Raw genomic sequence first — 19,628 nt, 5'->3', positions numbered from 1 at the left:
TGTGTGAACTTGTCAGTGGCAGCACATCAACAGATGTGCGTGCGTGTGCGTGTGTGTGTGTGTGCGTGTGCATGTGTGTTCTGCAGCACAGAGATGAAAACAGACAGGTGAGTGAAAGAGCGAGTGAGCGGCATCACTTTCTAATTAAGATTACGTCTGGTCTGATCAGGGTCGGCGCTATGATTGCTGGGACTTGCCTTGTGCCAGTTGGTCTCCCTTGGATACGGTTGTCACTTCCATTACCATGGCAATGTCTGATAAACAGTAACCACCGGAAACATTTTCTTTTTGTATCCCTCTGTCGATAGCCCAGATATGAACAAAAAGATGAGGAAAGGGCAGGGAAGGCGCTGTGCTCTCTCTTGGATATGTGTCAGTGAGCTTCAGTCTCGAGGGAGAGCTAATGGGTGAGGTCAGAGCCGGCTCCGGTCTAGACTAAGTCCTGTTAGGCAGCGATGGTTCTGTGACTCCAATGTGCCATTATTAGTCGGAAGCAAAGTATTAAAAGATGAGTGAGAGCGACGGATGGGGTTGCCATGGTGGCTGGATTGGGATGAGAGGTCTGCTTAAGTCTCGTCTGGTGTACTTGATGTGGAGAAAACATTCAGCAACTGTAAACTAGTTAAACTTTTACAAAACAGTTTGAAGCTCTGCACAGTTCCTAATTAACATTTACAGTCTTAGCTATTTTGAGCAGTGTTTCTACAAGAAAAAAGAAATGTAGTCAAATCTATTTTAACAAGAGAAACAGCAGAAAACACAAAGCCAGCATAAAATCTTTATGTAACACCTTTTGAATAGAGTGCGGTTGCATCACTTTAACGTGTTAAAAGCGAATGCAATGTGGTCGGTGCCAGAGTAGCTGTATGTTGTTTTATACAGTGAAGGGAACTTATTGTAGCATCTTACTACTATTAAATGAGGGAACATTTGTCTATGCAGTGGGAGTAAAAAGAGATTTCAGGTCTCTCATCACAAAATGAATACCACTAGATACCACGTGTACCTGTGTTTTGAAGGGATAATTTGCAGGATTTGTCGGTTGCTGTGAGTAAACACACCCGGCTCAACGGTTGACAGAGAGAGAGAGAGCGGCAGTAGCGAAACCAAACCAGTCTATGAACATTTTATTTTCTGATTGTATCACATTGGTTTTGTTCTAAAGCGCAAGCAAACACAGTCACATCTTCGCACAGCCCTCCAGATTTTGTGTGAATGCAGCTGAAGTGCATAATTCATCCTGTCTGCTGTTTGATTCTCTGCTCTGTGGTGTACGTGTAGTTCAGCCCTGCCCTCGGTCAAACATACACAGAGAGCTGAAGCTCTATATAATAGAGAGCAGAGAAAGAGTCCTGACCTCACACTCTGTGTACTGTTGACATCCTGAAGTGTCCCAAACACAGCTAAATACCAAGAAAATACAGGCAAAGGGCAGGATCTATACAGATACAGACACCGCCATACTGTTAGTGGGACATAAGTATTGATTAAGAGGGATTTTTTAATTTTTTAAAATTTTTTTACAACTCTTTGGTTTTGTTTACTTATCTTGCATATGATGCCTTAATGTTCAGCTTTCTGATTTCTTAGTAGAGGCTGTTCCATATAAAAATGGAAGGAAAACAAAGACGTTTGAGCAAGGCAACAGTGGGCAAAATAGTGCATAAAAACAGTGCAACAGTATTAACAAAGCTCTGGAAATCTATGATCATCATCTCACCTTTCATTTTTTCTCACCTCCTGCTCCAATCTAACATGTGCTGTCTAATTTCTCTCCTAATTTCCATCTGCTGTCTCTTTGGCACTCCCCCTTTTCATCTTCCTTCTTTCTACCCTTCTTTTTCCTCCGCTAAGTGATTTATTGTCATATATGTTGTGACCATGTCCTGTTTTTCAGACATGACAGCTCAGTGCTTTTTCTGTTTGTCCTTTCTGATCATTCTGTCTCCTCATCTGCCATCCTTTGTGTTTTGAACGCTCTGTCTTTTCTCATGTCCTTCCAGTTTCCTTCTGACTTCCTGTCCTTCTTTACCCCCCTCTCCTCCTCCTTCTTACTAAACCCCCTGCTGTTCATTACCATAAACAACATGAGGCTGCTGCTGGCTCTCAAGCAGCTCTACTCCCTTAGCTCTCCGGGCAGCCGGCTGTGAGCCCTGACCTGAGCCTGAAGCACTTGGATGCTTCCTCCATCAACAAAGACAATCCAAACTTACCACAGAATCCCTGGGAACTTCCAAAAACCATGTCATTTTTTCTAAGAAAACTGGGTTGCCCTTTTTTTTTTTTTTTTGTTCATGTGTTGATCACGGTTTTGTTTCCTCTTTTGAAAGGCTCTGAAGTGCTGAGGATTTACCTCATTGCAGGCAGTGCCTACAGTCACATGGTGGCAAGACTGAGGAAAAAGAGGCAAAGTGGGACAATTTTAATTATCCTCACATTCTAATTACTTCATTCTCCACAGTGTTTCACATCATTTAGTGGAGATAAATGAATGTCTGGCTAGCCGGAGGAAACAGGGAGGTTCATTATTTTAGACAAAGCACACAGCCACCTCCTCAATATGATAAACTAACCAGAGAATAAAACAGTGATTGCTTGCGATTACAGTGATAATAGAGATGACGGTGATTGCTAGTGTTCTCCAAGGTGTAGTCAGCACCACTGACAAGTGCTGGGTATAATTGACAAACCTCTATCAAGTTGGCTTAGGGGCATTTGAAATGGAAAATACATTATTCAGTGTGTGAAGGGTGGGGGGCAGCTTTCATCAAGGTTTGTTTTGATTGACTCCTGATGGTACAATTCTGGTTAAATGGCTCTTAGCATGCAGAAACCTCATATAAAGAACACATTTACAGAGGGGTTGGAATACTTAGAATACTTAAGTACAATGGTTTACATCTTCAACATTAAAATAATATTTGTTTTAAATTCTGTTTAAAATTTGCCTCCTCCCACTGCTCTCCAATTAGGCCTTACAGCTTTGTCCAAGTTGTTGCTGTCATTTCCAATTGTTCCACTGGAGGGAGCACTGTGCTGATTGACAAAGACTGCAAAGCAGATCTGAATGAATTAGATATTATTTCCAATGTACATGTGAATATTACACTATTCAACCATTTGTAAACTATATTTCTTGCTTGTGTGTAATATATGATAAATTAGATGTGTACAAGGCTGAATTTTCTGATATTCTGATATGTATTCCACATAGGTAGGAAAGGAAGGAAGAAAAGATAAGGGGGGTACTGAGAGAGAAAAGGGAAGGAAGGAAGCAAGTAAAGACTGGAAAGAAAGGAAATAAGGAAGGAGAGAAATTGGAAAAAAAAAAATAGAACCTGCTCCTGACACTTGCTTCACCCTCTTAACTTCCCAGAGTTGCAGGCGGAAGTTGCAAGTCTTACTGTTCATGCATATATTTGTGAAGACTCATGTCATAACATGATCATCCTTTCACTTGAGATTAAATAATTAAAGTCTCTCTCTGTGTCACAATATATATCCCATCATTCCTCGTAGGGATTTATGGATTTGCATGTTTCCCTGATCTCAGATGAAACTGAACTTTAAGACTCTCTCTACCGCCCTTCCTCCGCTCTGTATTTACTCACACTCACAAGTACATGCCTGTTCATTCTAAATAAACAATCCAAGGGTAGATAAGATGTAAGGCAAGACAAGGCAAGTTTATTTATATAGCACAATTCAGACACAAGGCAACTCAAAGTGCTTTACAGGCGCATAAAAATTACATTAAAAACATGGAGAGGGTCGAGTACCTCCCATCAAAAGTGCTATCTTTCTATTTACCCAAGTACACTCGTGGTAACTGAGGTAGCTTTCAGTGTACTATTTTTAAGTATACCTAAAAACACTTCAGTACAGGGAACTACAGCTTAAAATAAATAAACATTAAAGTGCACTGTTTGTAAGTACACTTAAACACACTTTTTAAAGTGCACTTTAAGAAAGCAAGCTAAAATGACTACTATAAGTATTTACAATTTAGAATTTGTTTTAAACTGAAATACCACTTACAGTATTTCAGGATAAGTATATTTGTTTTTAGCACACTGAAGTTGATCTTAATGACATCTGTTTTGAAGTACACATTTAAAAAGTAGATTTAAATATACTTAAATTCTATTTTTAATGCAATAAAGTACAATAGTTGTTTCCTTGGGTATGTGTATTCCTTCATTAGAATGAAATACGCCCAGTGTGTATAAATGTGTGTGATGTGTTTCTGTGTGATGCTAAGTGTGTGGATATGTGTAATCTGTGTTTATCCTGGCTCTCGCTGTACACGGTTTCAGCTGACGGGTGTGAGAGCAGGTTTGTGCTTGCCTCCACGCTCCTCCCTCATGCTGTACTTGTGTCTCTCTGTTCCAAGGGCGGGTCTGCGATTTAGTTCATTTTGTAAAATGGTCAGGATTCACCTCTGGGTTTAGGAAATGCATGTATTGGACTTGACTAGAGAAAAGGTATTGCTGTCCGGACATTCTTTCTGCTTTTCCTGCCTCCCTCTGTTTATTTACAGTTGCTTCTATAATCTGTTGTCTTTTCTCATTAATGAGGTCAAAGTGCTGCGTGTTGTATGTGTTTAGGTCTGTATGTCCGCACATGTACGCTCTTTTTCTGATTTATTGTTAACAAAAAATGTGTATCATCAAAACCATACTTGCATTTCCTCAAAATGTTGAGGTTTTCAAAGATCTACTTCAACTAAGACTTTAATCAGAAGTGATTTTCCCTTCATATTTAACACCTGTTACATTCGTTTCTTATCTTTGATCTCTTGTCTGCAAATCAGTCAGAATAAGATGATCTTACGCTGACAAGAATTATGTAACCTGTGTTTCTCAGGAATGACAAGTGTTTCAGCAGGTGTGGCATTGACAAGCATCATTGGGCTGACAAGGGTGATGCTTGGAAGGGAATTTAAGGCTTTAGTAATTACACTAGGAGAACCTGACTCTCCAGTCACACCTGCATTAAATGTCATCTATAGAATTTTACTTCAAGCTGCTTTGACTATCAGGAATGTGGTGTGGTGCATCAGGACATTTCTTATTCTGTTGGGTATGTTTCTTTAAACATATTTTGATCAAATCTGTCTGAAACTGATTGTATTGTGCTCTTACCACACATAGGTGATGGTCAGAGCATTTCAGTGACTCACTATGAGATGTGAGAGCGAGCTCAAATCCATAATATTCACCTTTGGTGTATGGCTGCTGTGTGGTGTGGTGACATAAGTCCCTCTGGGCTGCGATGAGAGGGAGAGAGAGAAAAGCCAGATGCCTGTTGTCTTTTCCTGTTGGAGTGTTTGGCTCTCACCACCCACTGCTTCCTCACCTCCCATTCTCTTCTCCCTCCCTCCTTTCTCCTCCCCTCTTTTCTTCCATCTCTCATGAGGATGTGATGTTTGATCTTGTTGTTTAATGTTGCGTTCCACGTTGCTGCTGCTGCTGCTGTTCTCAAACACCTGGACAGAAGTGAGAAAGGCAACAAGGACAGAGACGGAGAGGGAACAAGAAGAGGGGAGAGCATGCAGAGGCAGTAGAGGGGGATTGAGAAAGAGAGACTGCTTAGACAGAGCGCTGTTGTTTATTGCAATCTGTTCTATTCAATCTGTGTAATGACCTATTTGTTGAGCTGCACCAAAATATTGTTTTGCAGAGCAGGGTGAGTGCTTACTAGCGGATTCACTTTTACACTTTTGTCCAATTTGGCTGGACGCATTCAAGACCCATATGTCCTGCACAGTGTACTGAGAGGCATGGAATAACAGAAACTACCTGGACTGGAAGAGCAGGACAGAGTGTCCCCTACACCTGACTTCTTCTTGAACTCTGTTTGACCTGCCAGCATGTCAGCCTTTAGGAGGAGGAGGAACTCCAAACCCTCGACCGAATCCATCTATGATATGTTACAGCTGGTGAGCCGTGCGGTCTGATGTGTGTGATAGCTTGTGTTGTGGATCTGATCCTGCAGAAGTCAGTGATTATGTGACTGTACCAGCACAAGGTTGCCGAGGTTAGATGTTCAATTTCCACAGGGCAACCTAATCCTAACAATTACTGTAAGATTCTTCTGATCACACAGTGTGATTACATCACTTTTGCTGATTGAATTTAGTCTACTGTCATCTATCAACATTTTCTGTATTATTATGTTTATGCTCATCGTCATTTATCATTAAGTCGCAGATTGAAAAGTTGTGCACAGTCACGCTTCCCTTTGCATCTTAATTAGTAGTGTTGGTAAAGCTCTAAGCAGCCATCCTTTTCCAACCCGTCCCTATGTCTCCATCTCCATCTCCCGCTGTCATCCGTCTCTGTCGCTTCTCCATCTGTCACTTGGCTATCACTAATTCCTCTGGCTGTCGAGGGCGAGACCTCGCTTACAAGTGGCAAAACTGTCAATGTCATTGCTCTTTGTAGTATGTATGGAAATGGACAGACGGCATACAGCGAGGATCATTGATGATCCCTGAAGCGTTTTTTCTATTCCTCACTACTTTGTCTGTTCATAGACAACAGAATGTGATTTTAACATATTTGAATACTAGCCAAAAAGTTAATAATACTTATGTGGGTGTTTCAAATGTCTGACCTGTAAGTGATTTATATATATCTCCAATTTAGGGCCGCGACTAACATTATCAATTAATCTGCAGACTATTTCTTGATTATTCAACGAATTGTTTTGTCTATTAAAGGTGAAAAATTCGAATCACAATTGCTCATAGCCCAAATTTATATCTTCAAATTGTTTCCTTTGTCCAACAAACAGTGTCATAAATGATAAAAAGCAAACAAATCTCTACATTTTTAAGAAGCTGGATCCAGCAAATGTTTTACATTTTGCCTAAAATATGACTGAAACGATTAATCAGTATCAGTTATCAAAATAGTTGGTGATTTATTCTCTTTCGGCTTATCAATTAATCAGCTAATCATTGCAACTCTAGATTAAAGGCTATATTATTTTTACTAGCATTACATATGTTTATCTGTGGTAGTTGCTGTGGTTTTCCTCTATTGACTCAAGGAGCTCACCTTGACTCTATGGGAGGAACATCAGCGTGTGTGTGTGTGTGTGTGTGTGTGTGTGTGTCTGTGTGTGTGTGTGTGTGTGTGTGTGTGTCCAGCAGTGTCGCAAAACAGGTTTGAATACCACAATGGAAAATTGTGTTTGTCATTACTGCAGCCCAACAGGAGACAAACTGTGAAATCGGCAAAGACAAGCCATGTCCCCGAGCTGACCAGCTGTCTGTAAATCAGTCAGTAGAAACAAACAAGCAGGTGCTGGCACAGATTACAACTGATAAACAGTTTTCACTGACCCCCACTAAGAAGAGGGATGTTTGTCTGACATACATTTGCAAAAAGCACTCCATGAATAACACTGGCTTCAGGATTGAATTAGAAACATTAATCCTGTCAAACTAAATGAGGGCAGAAAATCGCACTGCTCCGGCTTTGTGCTGTTTGAAGATACGTATTTTGGTGTGCATCACCTGAACAACAGACATCCACTGCGGTGACTCACTGGTTGGCTCTACTTGTGTTACTTTGTGTTGGTTTCATTGTAAATGTTTGCTTGAGTCTAGGATGTCTCACAAGAATGGAAGTGCCTGGTAATTGTCCTGCCTTTTTAATGTTTTTTTTAAAGCTTTTATGAAAAACATTTGCAGTTTAATTAGGGTAAGGATTCTAATGAGTTTTGTTAAGGCTAGAGGTAGGTGTGTAGTGTTTGTCTTGTACAGTTGTTCCATTAAATGGAGCATAAATCCCTCGCAATTAGTGTTGGCTGTGTGGGCTGAGCTCATGCATTTCACCACATTTCAAGGAGATTTTTTTTTTCTTACTGTCATATCTACGAGTTCTGACTCAGTGCAGACAGTGAAAAGATGTAAATGTACATCTCTCTTTCCATCTCTCCCCAGACCACACAGTCTTCGCAACAGCCTGCCTGCACTTGGCTTGCAAACAATCCCATGAAACCACAGATTCACCACCAATATGTGATGGGAATCCAGACAAAATGTATTTCTTAAATGTAGCAACTAAATTATTGGTTGTATTTGCAGACACTGGAATGATAAATAGCCGTTTTTGCTATTGTAGGTCTAAGAATGGCTGTATTACTCATGGTACATTTCAGATTTGCCTTAACACGTCCAGCCTCTCACTTCTGATGACGCTCCTATGTCACTTTCCCTATCTGTGCCTACACACGGGTTGCATTCAACTTTGCAGCCTTGGGACTATGAAAGAAACAGTCAGATGTGGAAAGAACCTTGCGATCCTAACTATTTACCTTTATTGTGTGGGTTCCAGTCTGCAATTCTTAAACTGCTGTTATACATCAGCACATCAGATGACTCATCTGAGCATTTTTCAACAAGTTGTTGACCCTAACTTTGTAAATAGTTTCTCAAAATCCTCCTCATAACTGAGTAGTAATTCAGTGTGTTTGGCCAGACAGAAGCGGAGGGAGAGAGTCCCCTATATTTTTTTTTTAAACATTAGACCTACTACTAGTTTGACTTGGCAGGTCTGCTCATGCTTGGTATTTTAGACACCAGGGGTGTAAGTGGGTGTTGTTATGGCAGGTTTTGCAAGAATGTGCTGTATGCATTGTTGGTTTCCACTTTGTTGCATGAATCTCTGTATGAACATTATGAATATTGGTGTATTTGATATCCTCTACACAAGCCTACAACCAAGAAAACATTTTTTGTGAAGGAGCTTCTGTTGTATTTTCCTTTCTCCTTGTCATAGCTTTTCTCATTTTTGAGATGAGTGCTTTCTGATTATTAATGCATCTATTACAGTAACTCAGGAGAAAGGAGAACATATACTTTTTAACATGTCAAAAATACACCAATAGCAGCCTTCTCTGACATAAAACTTAAGTAAAAGTCCTGCAAATGTGTCGAAAGTGACCCATTCTTCCTTTATTTGTCTCTTTCTCTGCAGAGCACAGAGCAAGTCACTGCTTTCTGCCGCAGTCTCCATGACATGAATCCCCTGGAGTGCCCTATGTCATCCTCCTCATCGTCGTCGTCGTCATCCCTCTCCCCGAGCCCTGTGTCAGCTTTACCGCCCACAGCAGGCGCTGCCACCCAGAGACAGCTCTCCCATGCAGACAAACTCCGCAAGGTCATCAATGAGCTGGTCGAAACGGAAAAGACTTACGTTAAAGTCAGTACAGGCTCTCCTGGAGTGTTTTGATCTGTTTAAATGTTTGCCACACCTAGTGAGTCATCAATACCTGTATCTGTTTGATGGACACCCAATGTCATAGTCATAACTTTTCTGGTAAACTACGCTCAGCTATTGTGGCTTGGAGTGTCATAATGATTGTGAAAGGTGTGCAGCACATTGACATACTCTTCGTGTCGTGCGGGTTATGTTCGTACTTGTGTTTCGCTGTGATTTGAAATCCTCAGTAATGACTCCACATTGAACAGCCTTCACATCAACAGGCGCCCACGCATGCCCTTCCTCATTCCTCTCTGAAAGTCTGATCTCAGGCTGATCTTGATCATGTTCCTTTCATCTTCACGTGTCTTTTATAGGACCTGAGCTGCCTAATAGAGTGCTACTTGACGCCTTTGCAGAAAGAGAGCTTCCTAACGCAGGATGAGGTACTTTCTACTTGATCTGTATAATCCGAGAGTAAAGAAAAAAAAATGAATATGAATTGTTGAGGATATGCTAAACATTAGCCTTGTAATAGCACCGTCAGCATGATGCTCTGTATGTGTGTGTGTGTTGTAGCTGGACGTTTTGTTCGGTAACCTCGGAGAGATGGTGGAGTTCCAGGTTGAGTTTCTCCGGACGCTGGAAGATGGAATCAGACTGGTGCCAGATCTGGACAGACTGGAAAGGGTGGAGCAATTTAAGGTGAAGGAGGGTTGAGGGTTGAATGCATCATTCAGATTTTAAGCCTCTAATAATTACATCTGACTTTAAGATTACTTCCATTAGAGTGCTGCTGCTTAGAACTGCCTCATTGACTGTTTAAAATATGGACGTGGCTCAAGGGTCTAACAAGTGAAGCCAGTGTGAAAGTGCCTTAAACTTGCATTATTTCTAAATGCCACTTATAGGCAACTCGACTGATTTCAAAAAGAGGTCTGATTGTATTTAAGCTTATGAGAAAATGACCCTACATCTCACTTGATTTATTATTTCAGTAAACAATTTTCTAATGAGTCTTCTTCAACACGGCATTTCATTCATTTTGTTAATTTTTATCCTATTTCGATTAAAATGGATAATAAAGCAGGGTGTGCTTTAGGGCATGACTACCTTGTGATTGACAAGTCGCAGCTACAACTTGCTCTCGAGCTCTCAGTCAGATCCAAACAGGATATCCTCTCCAGCTCTCAGAAAAACAAGATGGCTACGGCCGTAAAAAATCAAGGCTTGAAAATGGTATTCTACAAACCAATGAGTTGACATCACACACAATGAATTTTACTATATATACATGTCTCTAACTGCTGGGGACTTCCCAAACAAAACAAGTTGACTCTAACAGGATCAAACACAATTCAGACATTTGCATATTTGCTTAACTGTCACTCAAAAACAGTTATTCCTCTTTTCTGTAGGTCAGCTTACAGAAGCAAAGTTATTTGGAATTGAAAGCATAACAGGCTCGTTTGTTTCCACAGAAAGTGCTGTTCTCCTTGGGTGGTTCATTCTTGTATTATGCTGATCGCTTCAAGATCTACAGCGCCTTCTGCGCCAGCCACACCAAGGTCCCAAAGGTCCTGGCTAAAGGTAAAAACTCACACATTCTTGACTGGCACACAGCCACCATTCACTCATCTGATAGTTCTACAGTAGTTTATTGCTGAAGGGCTAGTGTGATAAAGGAAGGATGATGTTTTAGACTCATGCCCCTGCAGGTACAGCATCTTGTCTTTCAGATGCAGTTTTCTGTATCCGTTTCAGTGTTTTATTGCCCTCTGTGCAAAATGAATGCATGCTCATATTTCTGCTCCTCCAGCAAAGACCGACCCAGATTTCAAGGCTTTCCTGGCTGAGAGAAACCCAAGACAGCAACATTCATCCACTCTGGAGTCTTACCTGATCAAACCCATCCAAAGGGTCCTGAAGTACCCGCTGCTGCTGAAGGAGCTCTACTCTCTCACTGATCCTGACAGTGAGGAACATTACCACCTGGATGGTAAGCCAGTGTCCTTTTGTAACATATATCATCTATTAGTATAAGTAATGAGGATACAAGAAATTCTGTTAATTCTGATGATGAATATTTGTTCTTTTCAGTTGCAATGAAGGCCATGAACAAAGTCGCGAGTCACATCAATGAGATGCAAAAGCTTCACGAGGAATACGGCGCTGTTTTCGACCAGCTCATCAATGAGCAGACTGCGGTTAAAAAAGAGGTAAACATGAATGATGCCCATTATATTTATCGACTGCGAATCCATAGAATATCCAGTGACTTAAATTTATATTTTTTATCCTATTATTATTTGTATGTATCTCAGGTGGCTGACCTCTCGATGGGGGATCTTTTGCTACATTGCACTGTGGTGTGGATCAACCCTCCTGCCTCTTTGGTGAAGAGCAAAAAGGACCCTGATTTGGCTGCTTTTGGTAAGGACTAATGTGGATTCTTGATTTCAGTGTGGAATTGATGCTTACCTACAATCGGCTGTCTTTACATGTGCATTTCAAACAATATTAATAATCTTTGTTGTCCACAAATGTAGAAATTTGTGTTTGGTTTCACAGATTGGTTAAAAAATGCACTCTAGTAAATGACAATATATACAATAACAGATCATGCACAGTGTAGACAACAATAATGAACATGGTTCCAGTGTAAATGATGTTTACAAATTCAGCAAAGTTATTGCATTTGGTATAAAAGACTTTTTGTAAATGTTATTGGTTGCTGCTGCAGCTACAGTGTCGTGTCTGATCATGTTCATAAAACTGTCCTCAGACAAACTCTGCTGTATTGCTTTTCTAAAAATGTATTCTGTGTTGGCTGTAAAACTTAAAGTGCAATCAAGAAAGGTTCCTAATTGTTTAAACTCTTGCACTGCTTCAACCAGCTGATTATTAATCACTCTTAGATAAAAATATACTTTTTTTTTTTAATTTCCAAAAGTTTCAACTGTCTACACAGGAATAGAGACCTTTTTCATAATAACAGCAAGACTTGAAGTATTCTTCAGGCATTTGTAAGGCTGAAATGTGCATTCAGAAAAGTGATTCAAGTATGTTAGTCTGAAGGGTTTTTCCGAGCTACTGTATATCCAGTGCAATCAAATTCAACATCCTTGTAAATTATATGGTCATTATTTAGGCTTCGGCAACTGATAAACTGCCCACTTGATGTATATTTTTGATTTACTTTTTGAGCTATTATGGTTAAAAAAACAACAACTTCCACAGTCTTAATTTTCAGGTCTCTACAATATGAACATTACTAAAATGGATGATGTAATACATTTTTGCGTCTCTATGCACAGGATTGCTCAAAACATTATATAACTTTGAAAATCCTGTCACATCTACAGGATTTCAGATGGACAGATTATCTGTAAAGCGCTCATCCATCCTGCTTTAAATACTAAAACCGTGTGTGATGTTTTGTTTATAGAAGAATAAACAGATATTTTCCACATACAGTAGATATTTCTTAGCAGAAAAGAACAGTTTAACTGTATGCTTGAGTGTTATCGCTGTAGCAGAACACTGCATACTGTATATAAGCACATGGCCCCTAAAGTGTATATCACATAATGCTGTCACGCATGGTGCGATGCTGGATGCTATTTCAGATGGTGAGAAAATAGACTTGGTAAAAGGAAAACCCAGTCGGGGCATATTTCATGAGAGATCTTTGCATTATTCTTTTACTTTTCACTCGAAGTGCAGCATGTTACAGTAATGGTAATGGGATCACACACCCAGAAGTGCCCTCTGTCTTTAAGATTTTACTCAGCTCAGACACTGTTGGCAATAAATATTACATCCACGCAGTATAAAGGCTTTCCTTGGCAAGGCGATAGTGAGTGGAAGTGGGTGCTTTATGCATGCAATGTCGTGACTTTGCTCCATTTTTATCTTTTCATGCTGCTGATATCTAGTATTGTGAGGCTGTTTTTCCTCAAAAGCTGTAACTAAAAGCATCCATTGACGTCAAGCTGTTGCTGTAGTGAACTGGGTAATGAAATGTCTTTTTGATATAGGCAATGACCCTCCTAATGGTTCCCCTTCATCTCTCCCTTCCCCTCTTTTAGTGTTCAAAACGGCAGTCGTATTTGTGTACAAGGACAGCTCCAAGCACAGGAAAAAGATTGTGAGTGCTATTTTTTTTCTCATTTTTGTTGATATGTTGAAGGGATACACTGTGTGACTCTGATGTGCTTTTTTTAAAATTTCTTTTTTAGTTTTGGATGCCGCGTTAAGACCACAAAGAAATTAAGGTTAATGTCTTTCATCAGGGGACAATAGACTGAAATGAATTAGGGTAGTTATTGAACAGACTGACACTTCTCTGGTCCCCCTGTACAGTACAGTACAGTGGATGGTTGTGTCTGTTCACCCACCCTTCTGTCATTGCACTCTTCTGCTCTCTGCTGTCACATTGATGTATTGCAGCGGTCATGTATCAGACATCCAACCTGTCCCTCTTCTTCAGGGTACATCTCACCGTGCGTCTGTGAGTGATGACAAGGATCCTTTCCGTTTCCGGCACATGATCGCAACGGACTCTCTGCAAGTCCGCGCCCTTGCGAGTAGGTCTATTTTAATACCGTAACCAGCTAATTCAATTCTCATCTTGTATCACCATTACCACAGGTATTATTAGCACTTTGAGGACTCTGTTGGCTTCTGTTCGGGTCAGTTGCAGCTTAGTGAATGGTCAATCTCAAATTCAGTTCACAGTAGGTAGAGTTTAATACAGTTACCAACTCACTGATCCGGTTGTCTTTTTTCTCAGGTTTCTAAAAATCTCGCTAAAAAGCTGCAGCCTAATTGAAATAGATGACCTGTGTGATCGAACTCCATTTGATAAACATTTTATTATCTGGTCATTAGTCGAACACATTTATTGGACAAGAATTTAAATGTTAGACAGAGCTCTTTGAGGCACCATGTGGTGACTTTAATTGTCTTGCAAGAGAAGCACAGACCTCAAAATTGAAAGTGTCAGTCAGCCAGATGTCTCTATAATGAAAGTCTGTTCAGTGGGGAAACTTATGGAGGGATTTCTGATTCCTTTGTGTGCTACAGATTATGTTTAATGCATACATACATTTATTTCATATTATTCTGTAAGAATGTGTGTGTTGAATATGCAGCAAAAGTCAGTGTGATTAATCAAAGTTATATATCCCTGCAATTAACATTTCAACAGTGCCTGAATGAGATTTCTTCTCCTCTTTCCAGGAGATTTGCTTACCACACGAAAGTGCACATAAGCCCAAAACCTTTTTTTTTTTTAGCAATAAATGTTTTTTGCATTTTCATTGCAAGGTCCTTGCAAGGATCATTCAAATGCTATAAATCTCAGATGTTATTTCTGATACTCAATATCCTTCAGACCCTCTGGAGCTTCTCTCACACAGGAAATAAATGATAACCTTTTTGTACACAAAACAGATGAATACCTATTAAAAGGTCTGCATGCAATCTTCCTCACATCCCATCTCTGTCTGAGATGAACCTTAAATCACCCTCAGGCAATTCAGCTCAAGTGTTATCGTTTATCTGCCTAATGGCCTGTTGTTAAACGGAAAGAAATTGATGACCGAAATTACCAGAATGGTTTTATAAATGTAGATCACATCTCCTCTCTCCCTCCTCTCAGACTCCGAGGGTACAGCAGTGTGTGAGATAGTTCACATGAGGTCCGAATCTGAAGGAAGACCAGAGAGAACCTTCCAGTTGTGCTGCAGGTATGATCAAAAACATGCGAATTGAAGATATGACACTGAACAAAAGACCATTCTCTAGTATATGATTTCTAAACTCTTGTGTTTTTGTCCAATCTGCAGCTCTCCAGACAGTAAGAAGGACTTCCTGAAAGCAGTCCACTCCATCCTTAGGGAGAAGCAGCGCCGGCAGCTTCTGAAGACTGAGTCTCTGCCACCCAACCAGCAGTACGTTCCATTTGGGGGCAAACGCCTTTGTGCCCTCAAAGGGGCACGGCCTGTCATGAACAGAGCAGGTGACAAAGCTTAAGTAGAGCTTCTAGTTCACAGAAACCTTAACATGCTGTTGGCACCAAAGAACCTAAATGCTGTGGTGCTTGTGATCCCCATAGAGTCTTCTTGTTTTTCTTCTTCTTCCTCTTCTATTTCTTCCTCTTCCTTTCCCTCTTCTTCATCTTCTTCTTTCTCCTCTTCTTCTTCATCTTCTTCTTTGTCTTCTCCATCTAGTTCTTCTCCTCCTTCTTCATTTTCTTCTTATTCCTCTTTCTTTCTCTTTCTCTTCTTCTTCTACCTCTACTTCTTCATTGGCAATGGCAAACTACTAGTTTTTATTTCCAGTTCACAACCCCTTCTACTGGCATGCATAACGTTTACATAACTACACTTTGTACAGCCTCGTTTTTTTACTCCAAACACGTTAATGGAAATTAAGTTCCCCTAGAATTCACTTGACAATGAGATGGAAACACAGTTAATGTTTGTACATGACATTATCAAGCTGAAATATCATTTCCTTTGTCCTTTTTCTGTCTGTTTAGCATCCGCTCCATCACGAACGTTAGCCCGCAGAAAGCTGGTGAGGAACCGCTTCACCATCGATACCGACCTGGTTTTCCACGGCAACAACAACAACAGCAACGATTCTGACCCCTCACAACAATCGTCCTACCCGACACTGTCCCAGCATGCTCTTCTCCAATCCCACAAACCTCAGGGCGAGGACACGGACCGTTGGGTGGAAGAGCAGTTCGACCTGGGTTGCTACGAAGACCAGGGCGAGGGCATCGACGTGGGGCAGGTGAAGGAGACGGACATTCTGAGCGATGACGATGAGTACTGTAAGTCTGTCCGAGCCGCATCGGCAGAACCGGCCGACCTGGACGGGAAGATGGAAGGACTCGACCTGCAGAGCGGAGGGATGAGGAGCTGCAACCTGAACGGACGAGTAGAGACTGGACGTGCAATGCAGGAAGAGGAAGTTGATCGAATGAGGCATGGCGATGATTCAGGCTCTGTAGACTCTTTCCCCTCCTGTGGTGTCTCTCTATCCCGCTGTGCAACCCCGACTATAAAGCTCGCCCCCTTGAAGCAATGCGCTGTGGAGGGGGCCACAAACAAGGACCATGATGTCATCTGGGTGCGGCGAGACGACTTTGCCAACGGGTGCAACAGTGATGTCTTCTGATTGAGATGAGATGAAGAAAATGTGGGAGAGAATGGATACAAGCTTTAAATATATCGAACTTGGAGGAGAAAACGTGTATAGAAGGTGTTAAACCTCGGCCAGTCCTTCTTGTATCACTGCACAACCCTCTTCCTCCCGCCTCACCTGCATCTCCCTTTTTTCTGACAATCCTAAAGTACTTAAACACAGAGTGAGTTAGGAGAGGTAAAATGGACTCAGCCCACGAGATTCTCATCCCGAACTGCTTAAAGAATAGAGGGTCCTCACTGTTACTGGACATCACACACACCTGTGGAATTGTATTTAAACGTACGAACAAGACACCACTGCATGTACACGCAAGTAAAACAAGCAAGTGTGTGCATGTATACTGTAAGTGCAGATAATACACAGAAGCACAGACACTAGAGATTCTAGGCAGCTACTGTACCATGCACACATTGTACCGAAGCAACGTCATCACATGAACTGTGACCTTGTGGCCAAAAATGTCTATTTTTCAACACAGGAATGTGGGTGTTCTATTTTTTTGACTCTGAAAACTGTGTTTGTATTTTGACACTCAAGGGCTGTGTGTTACTGAACTTCTCTTCAGGGGCTTTTGGCTTAACGACTGCTGTGTAAAAAAGATGGCGAGATTCCGACTAGCTTTATTGTGCTTTTTATTGTTTGAGCTGCACATTGGTATATAGTCAGGAGTACAATAGAGTGCCGTTAAACCTCTTGTATGAAAATGTTTTGACGCTCACTTTTGTCCTCTTGCATATCCTTTTTAAAAGATAGTTTGGACAACAGATAAGTCAACCTATTCTTTATTTAAATATTGCCTTTTTACTGTACTTTTTAATGTTTACACCACACTCCGCTGCCCAGTGTTACAAACCACCTTTTGTGTGTTTGGTGCCAGAATCAGGCTTGTGAGAGAGCCAACGCTTGTGCCCTTCACATGAATGTCAGTCTTTGTGTTGCTCAAATAAAAATGGCATTAAGGTCATTAATATAACTGGACCCTTTCTCGCCCCATAGGTCATGCTCTCTTCATGCTTCATTTCCCCGATAAATGACATAATTCCCACAACAACAATCCTGTTTTACTTGAATTTTCTTTGTTTTGAAAGGGGAGATTCATAGAGCCATTTTAGTGACTGTACTGTAACTCCAAGGGGAGCAATCATGCAGTTGACCTTTCATCCTCTGACCGAGTCGAACATCTTCCTCTTGGACTTTTTTGTCACATCAAGCAGCAACACGACCACAAAGACAGACTTCACATCCAGGACATCAGTCCCTCCTGCGTTTCTTCCTCTAACCACCAGGCTGTGCTGTTTCACTTTAAGTCATCACAACAGCACACTGCTTACTGATTGCTCATCACAGTCATGCACACCTTAATGGATGTATTGAACATGCACTTAATAACCAACTGTGAGAGGGGGCAAGATCTGCAAGCTACTCTTATTCAGAGTGTAAGGAGGGTGGAGGGAGGGAAACACTTTGGATGTTCTTGTTATTGTCTTTTTATTATGATGCTGGTTTCTTAGATTTTAGCTCACTGGGTGATTATTCCCAGTAAAGGACGTTCAGACTGTGAGGTACAATCCCTTTGGCCTTGGAGGCAGATCCTGTGAGAAACCCCTTCAACTCCTTCCTTTGTACTTTAAAAAACTGTGTTCGTACATAAAACTGTGGAGTATTATCATTTTTATGTTAAAATAAATTTTCTAAATTTAGTTTGTGTGAAAGTGCTGTCTGTTTTTTTTTAAATTTATTTCACAAGTGATACTGAAGTCAATGTTCTGTTTTTTTCCTTTTTTGTGCAGCACGGACACAAATCTCAGTAACAACATTTTCTCCCTCGCAGGAAGACCTCGCGTTTTCATTAACACCATAACCGCATCACAGAGGTTGCTGGGAGATCACGTTCGGTTGATCGAATAAAAGTGATTGATGCCGGACGATTGTGTAGATTAAATTGCAGTCCTCAAATGTATAATGTTGAACTGAAGGCACTGCGAAGGATGGCATTCAGATGGAAAACTGAACAAGTACTCTGAAAGCAGAGGCATTAAAAATGAAACGGAGGCAAAGTATGAAGTTAAAGACACCACATTTAGAATCACAAGTAAATTCTACATGAATACACAAAGTTAACCAAGACAAAATGCATTTGAAATCAATTTCTCAAACCAGAATGCACCAATACACTGATTCCCAGTGTTTAAAAATGTTATGCACCAGTTCTATTTCTGCAGCTATAGCAGACACTCCCATGTATGGTATTTAACAGCCTCGTTACAATTCTGCTCTGTATTCATATCAGGCCAGTTTAGCGTGTTAGGACTGTTGCCAAAGGACTCCTTCTGGAGAGGCTGGATGGTCATTTTTGGAGCTAATTAAGTTTGTCTATAGGCTGTTTGTCAGAGGTCCAGGTTGACTTAGCAGGTTTTTTTTTCAAATCACTTGGCTCCCAGCTTTGAGCGAGTTCACAAACACAGTGATAAACAAAATGTCAATTCTGATGTGATGAGGATTTTGCTTGAGGAGAGTGAGGCTGGCACCAGGAATCTTCGCCTCTTATTAAATGCTGCGAAATCAAATAAGCCCCTGATCAGAAAGTTTGAAATCCAGCTGTGAACAGATGCCGCCTCGCCTCATAAATCAGTTTTACTCACGAATAATGAAAATACAGTATTCAGTATTCTGTATTAAAATGCTAAAATATGATTTTTTGATGAAGGTGGGTGTTGGAGTGCATCAGGTGATTATTCACATCATCCTCATATCCTGCAGCCCTTATTTCAAGAGTCATGGGACTGGATGGGAAGGCATCCAGTGACCCGGTCAGATAAAGACTTTGCTTGTCTGCAGTGAGAGATAATCTGGCATCTGCCCTGTAACCTGAAGATTATATTCTCCTCTCATCTGGACCGGTGGAGAGAACCACTGCCAATCCATCTGCGCCTTAATCCAAACCGAGGGGAGCCAAACTAACCAGAGATAACCAGAATTAGACCACGGGCACCTTCAGTATAAAAGCTGGTCTGCCACGTTGGAAAACAAAAGGGGGACAAATTATTTTCCCCTTTATTTGGAGAAATTATTTGGGGAAATTTATCATGAAAAACTGATAAAAAATATGACCATTTCTCCTATGACAAAAGGCGCTATGAATTCCTGTGTAGAGTTGCGTACACTAAATTTAAAATAGTGTGTGTTGCC

The 19,628-nt window shown here is 40.9% G+C and overlaps 1 protein-coding gene across 4 annotated transcripts in view; it reads left to right on the top strand.

The window, feature by feature from the left end:
- LOC141006619 (rho guanine nucleotide exchange factor TIAM1-like) overlaps positions 1–18,139 on the top strand; it is a 61,624-nt gene extending 43,485 nt beyond the window's left edge. For all 4 annotated transcript variants that reach the window (XM_073478842.1, XM_073478840.1, XM_073478841.1 and 1 more), the window contains 12 exons: positions 8,991–9,215; positions 9,593–9,661; positions 9,795–9,920; positions 10,697–10,805; positions 11,035–11,214; positions 11,316–11,434; positions 11,540–11,648; positions 13,307–13,365; positions 13,708–13,804; positions 14,881–14,968; positions 15,068–15,240; positions 15,763–18,139. In XM_073478842.1, coding sequence (XP_073334943.1) covers positions 8,991–9,215; positions 9,593–9,661; positions 9,795–9,920; positions 10,697–10,805; positions 11,035–11,214; positions 11,316–11,434; positions 11,540–11,648; positions 13,307–13,365; positions 13,708–13,804; positions 14,881–14,968; positions 15,068–15,240; positions 15,763–16,409 — 2,001 coding nt within the window. In that variant the 3' untranslated portion in view covers positions 16,410–18,139. The remainder of the gene's footprint in view (positions 1–8,990; positions 9,216–9,592; positions 9,662–9,794; positions 9,921–10,696; positions 10,806–11,034; positions 11,215–11,315; positions 11,435–11,539; positions 11,649–13,306; positions 13,366–13,707; positions 13,805–14,880; positions 14,969–15,067; positions 15,241–15,762) is intronic.
- Positions 18,140–19,628: the final 1,489 nt, after the last annotated feature.

The sequence above is a fragment of the Pagrus major genome, chromosome 13 (genome assembly GCF_040436345.1).
Source record: "Pagrus major chromosome 13, Pma_NU_1.0".
NCBI lineage: Eukaryota > Metazoa > Chordata > Actinopteri > Spariformes > Sparidae > Pagrus > Pagrus major.
The sequence above is the reverse complement of the archived record's forward strand: the minus strand, read 5'-3'. Positions and strand labels throughout refer to the sequence as shown.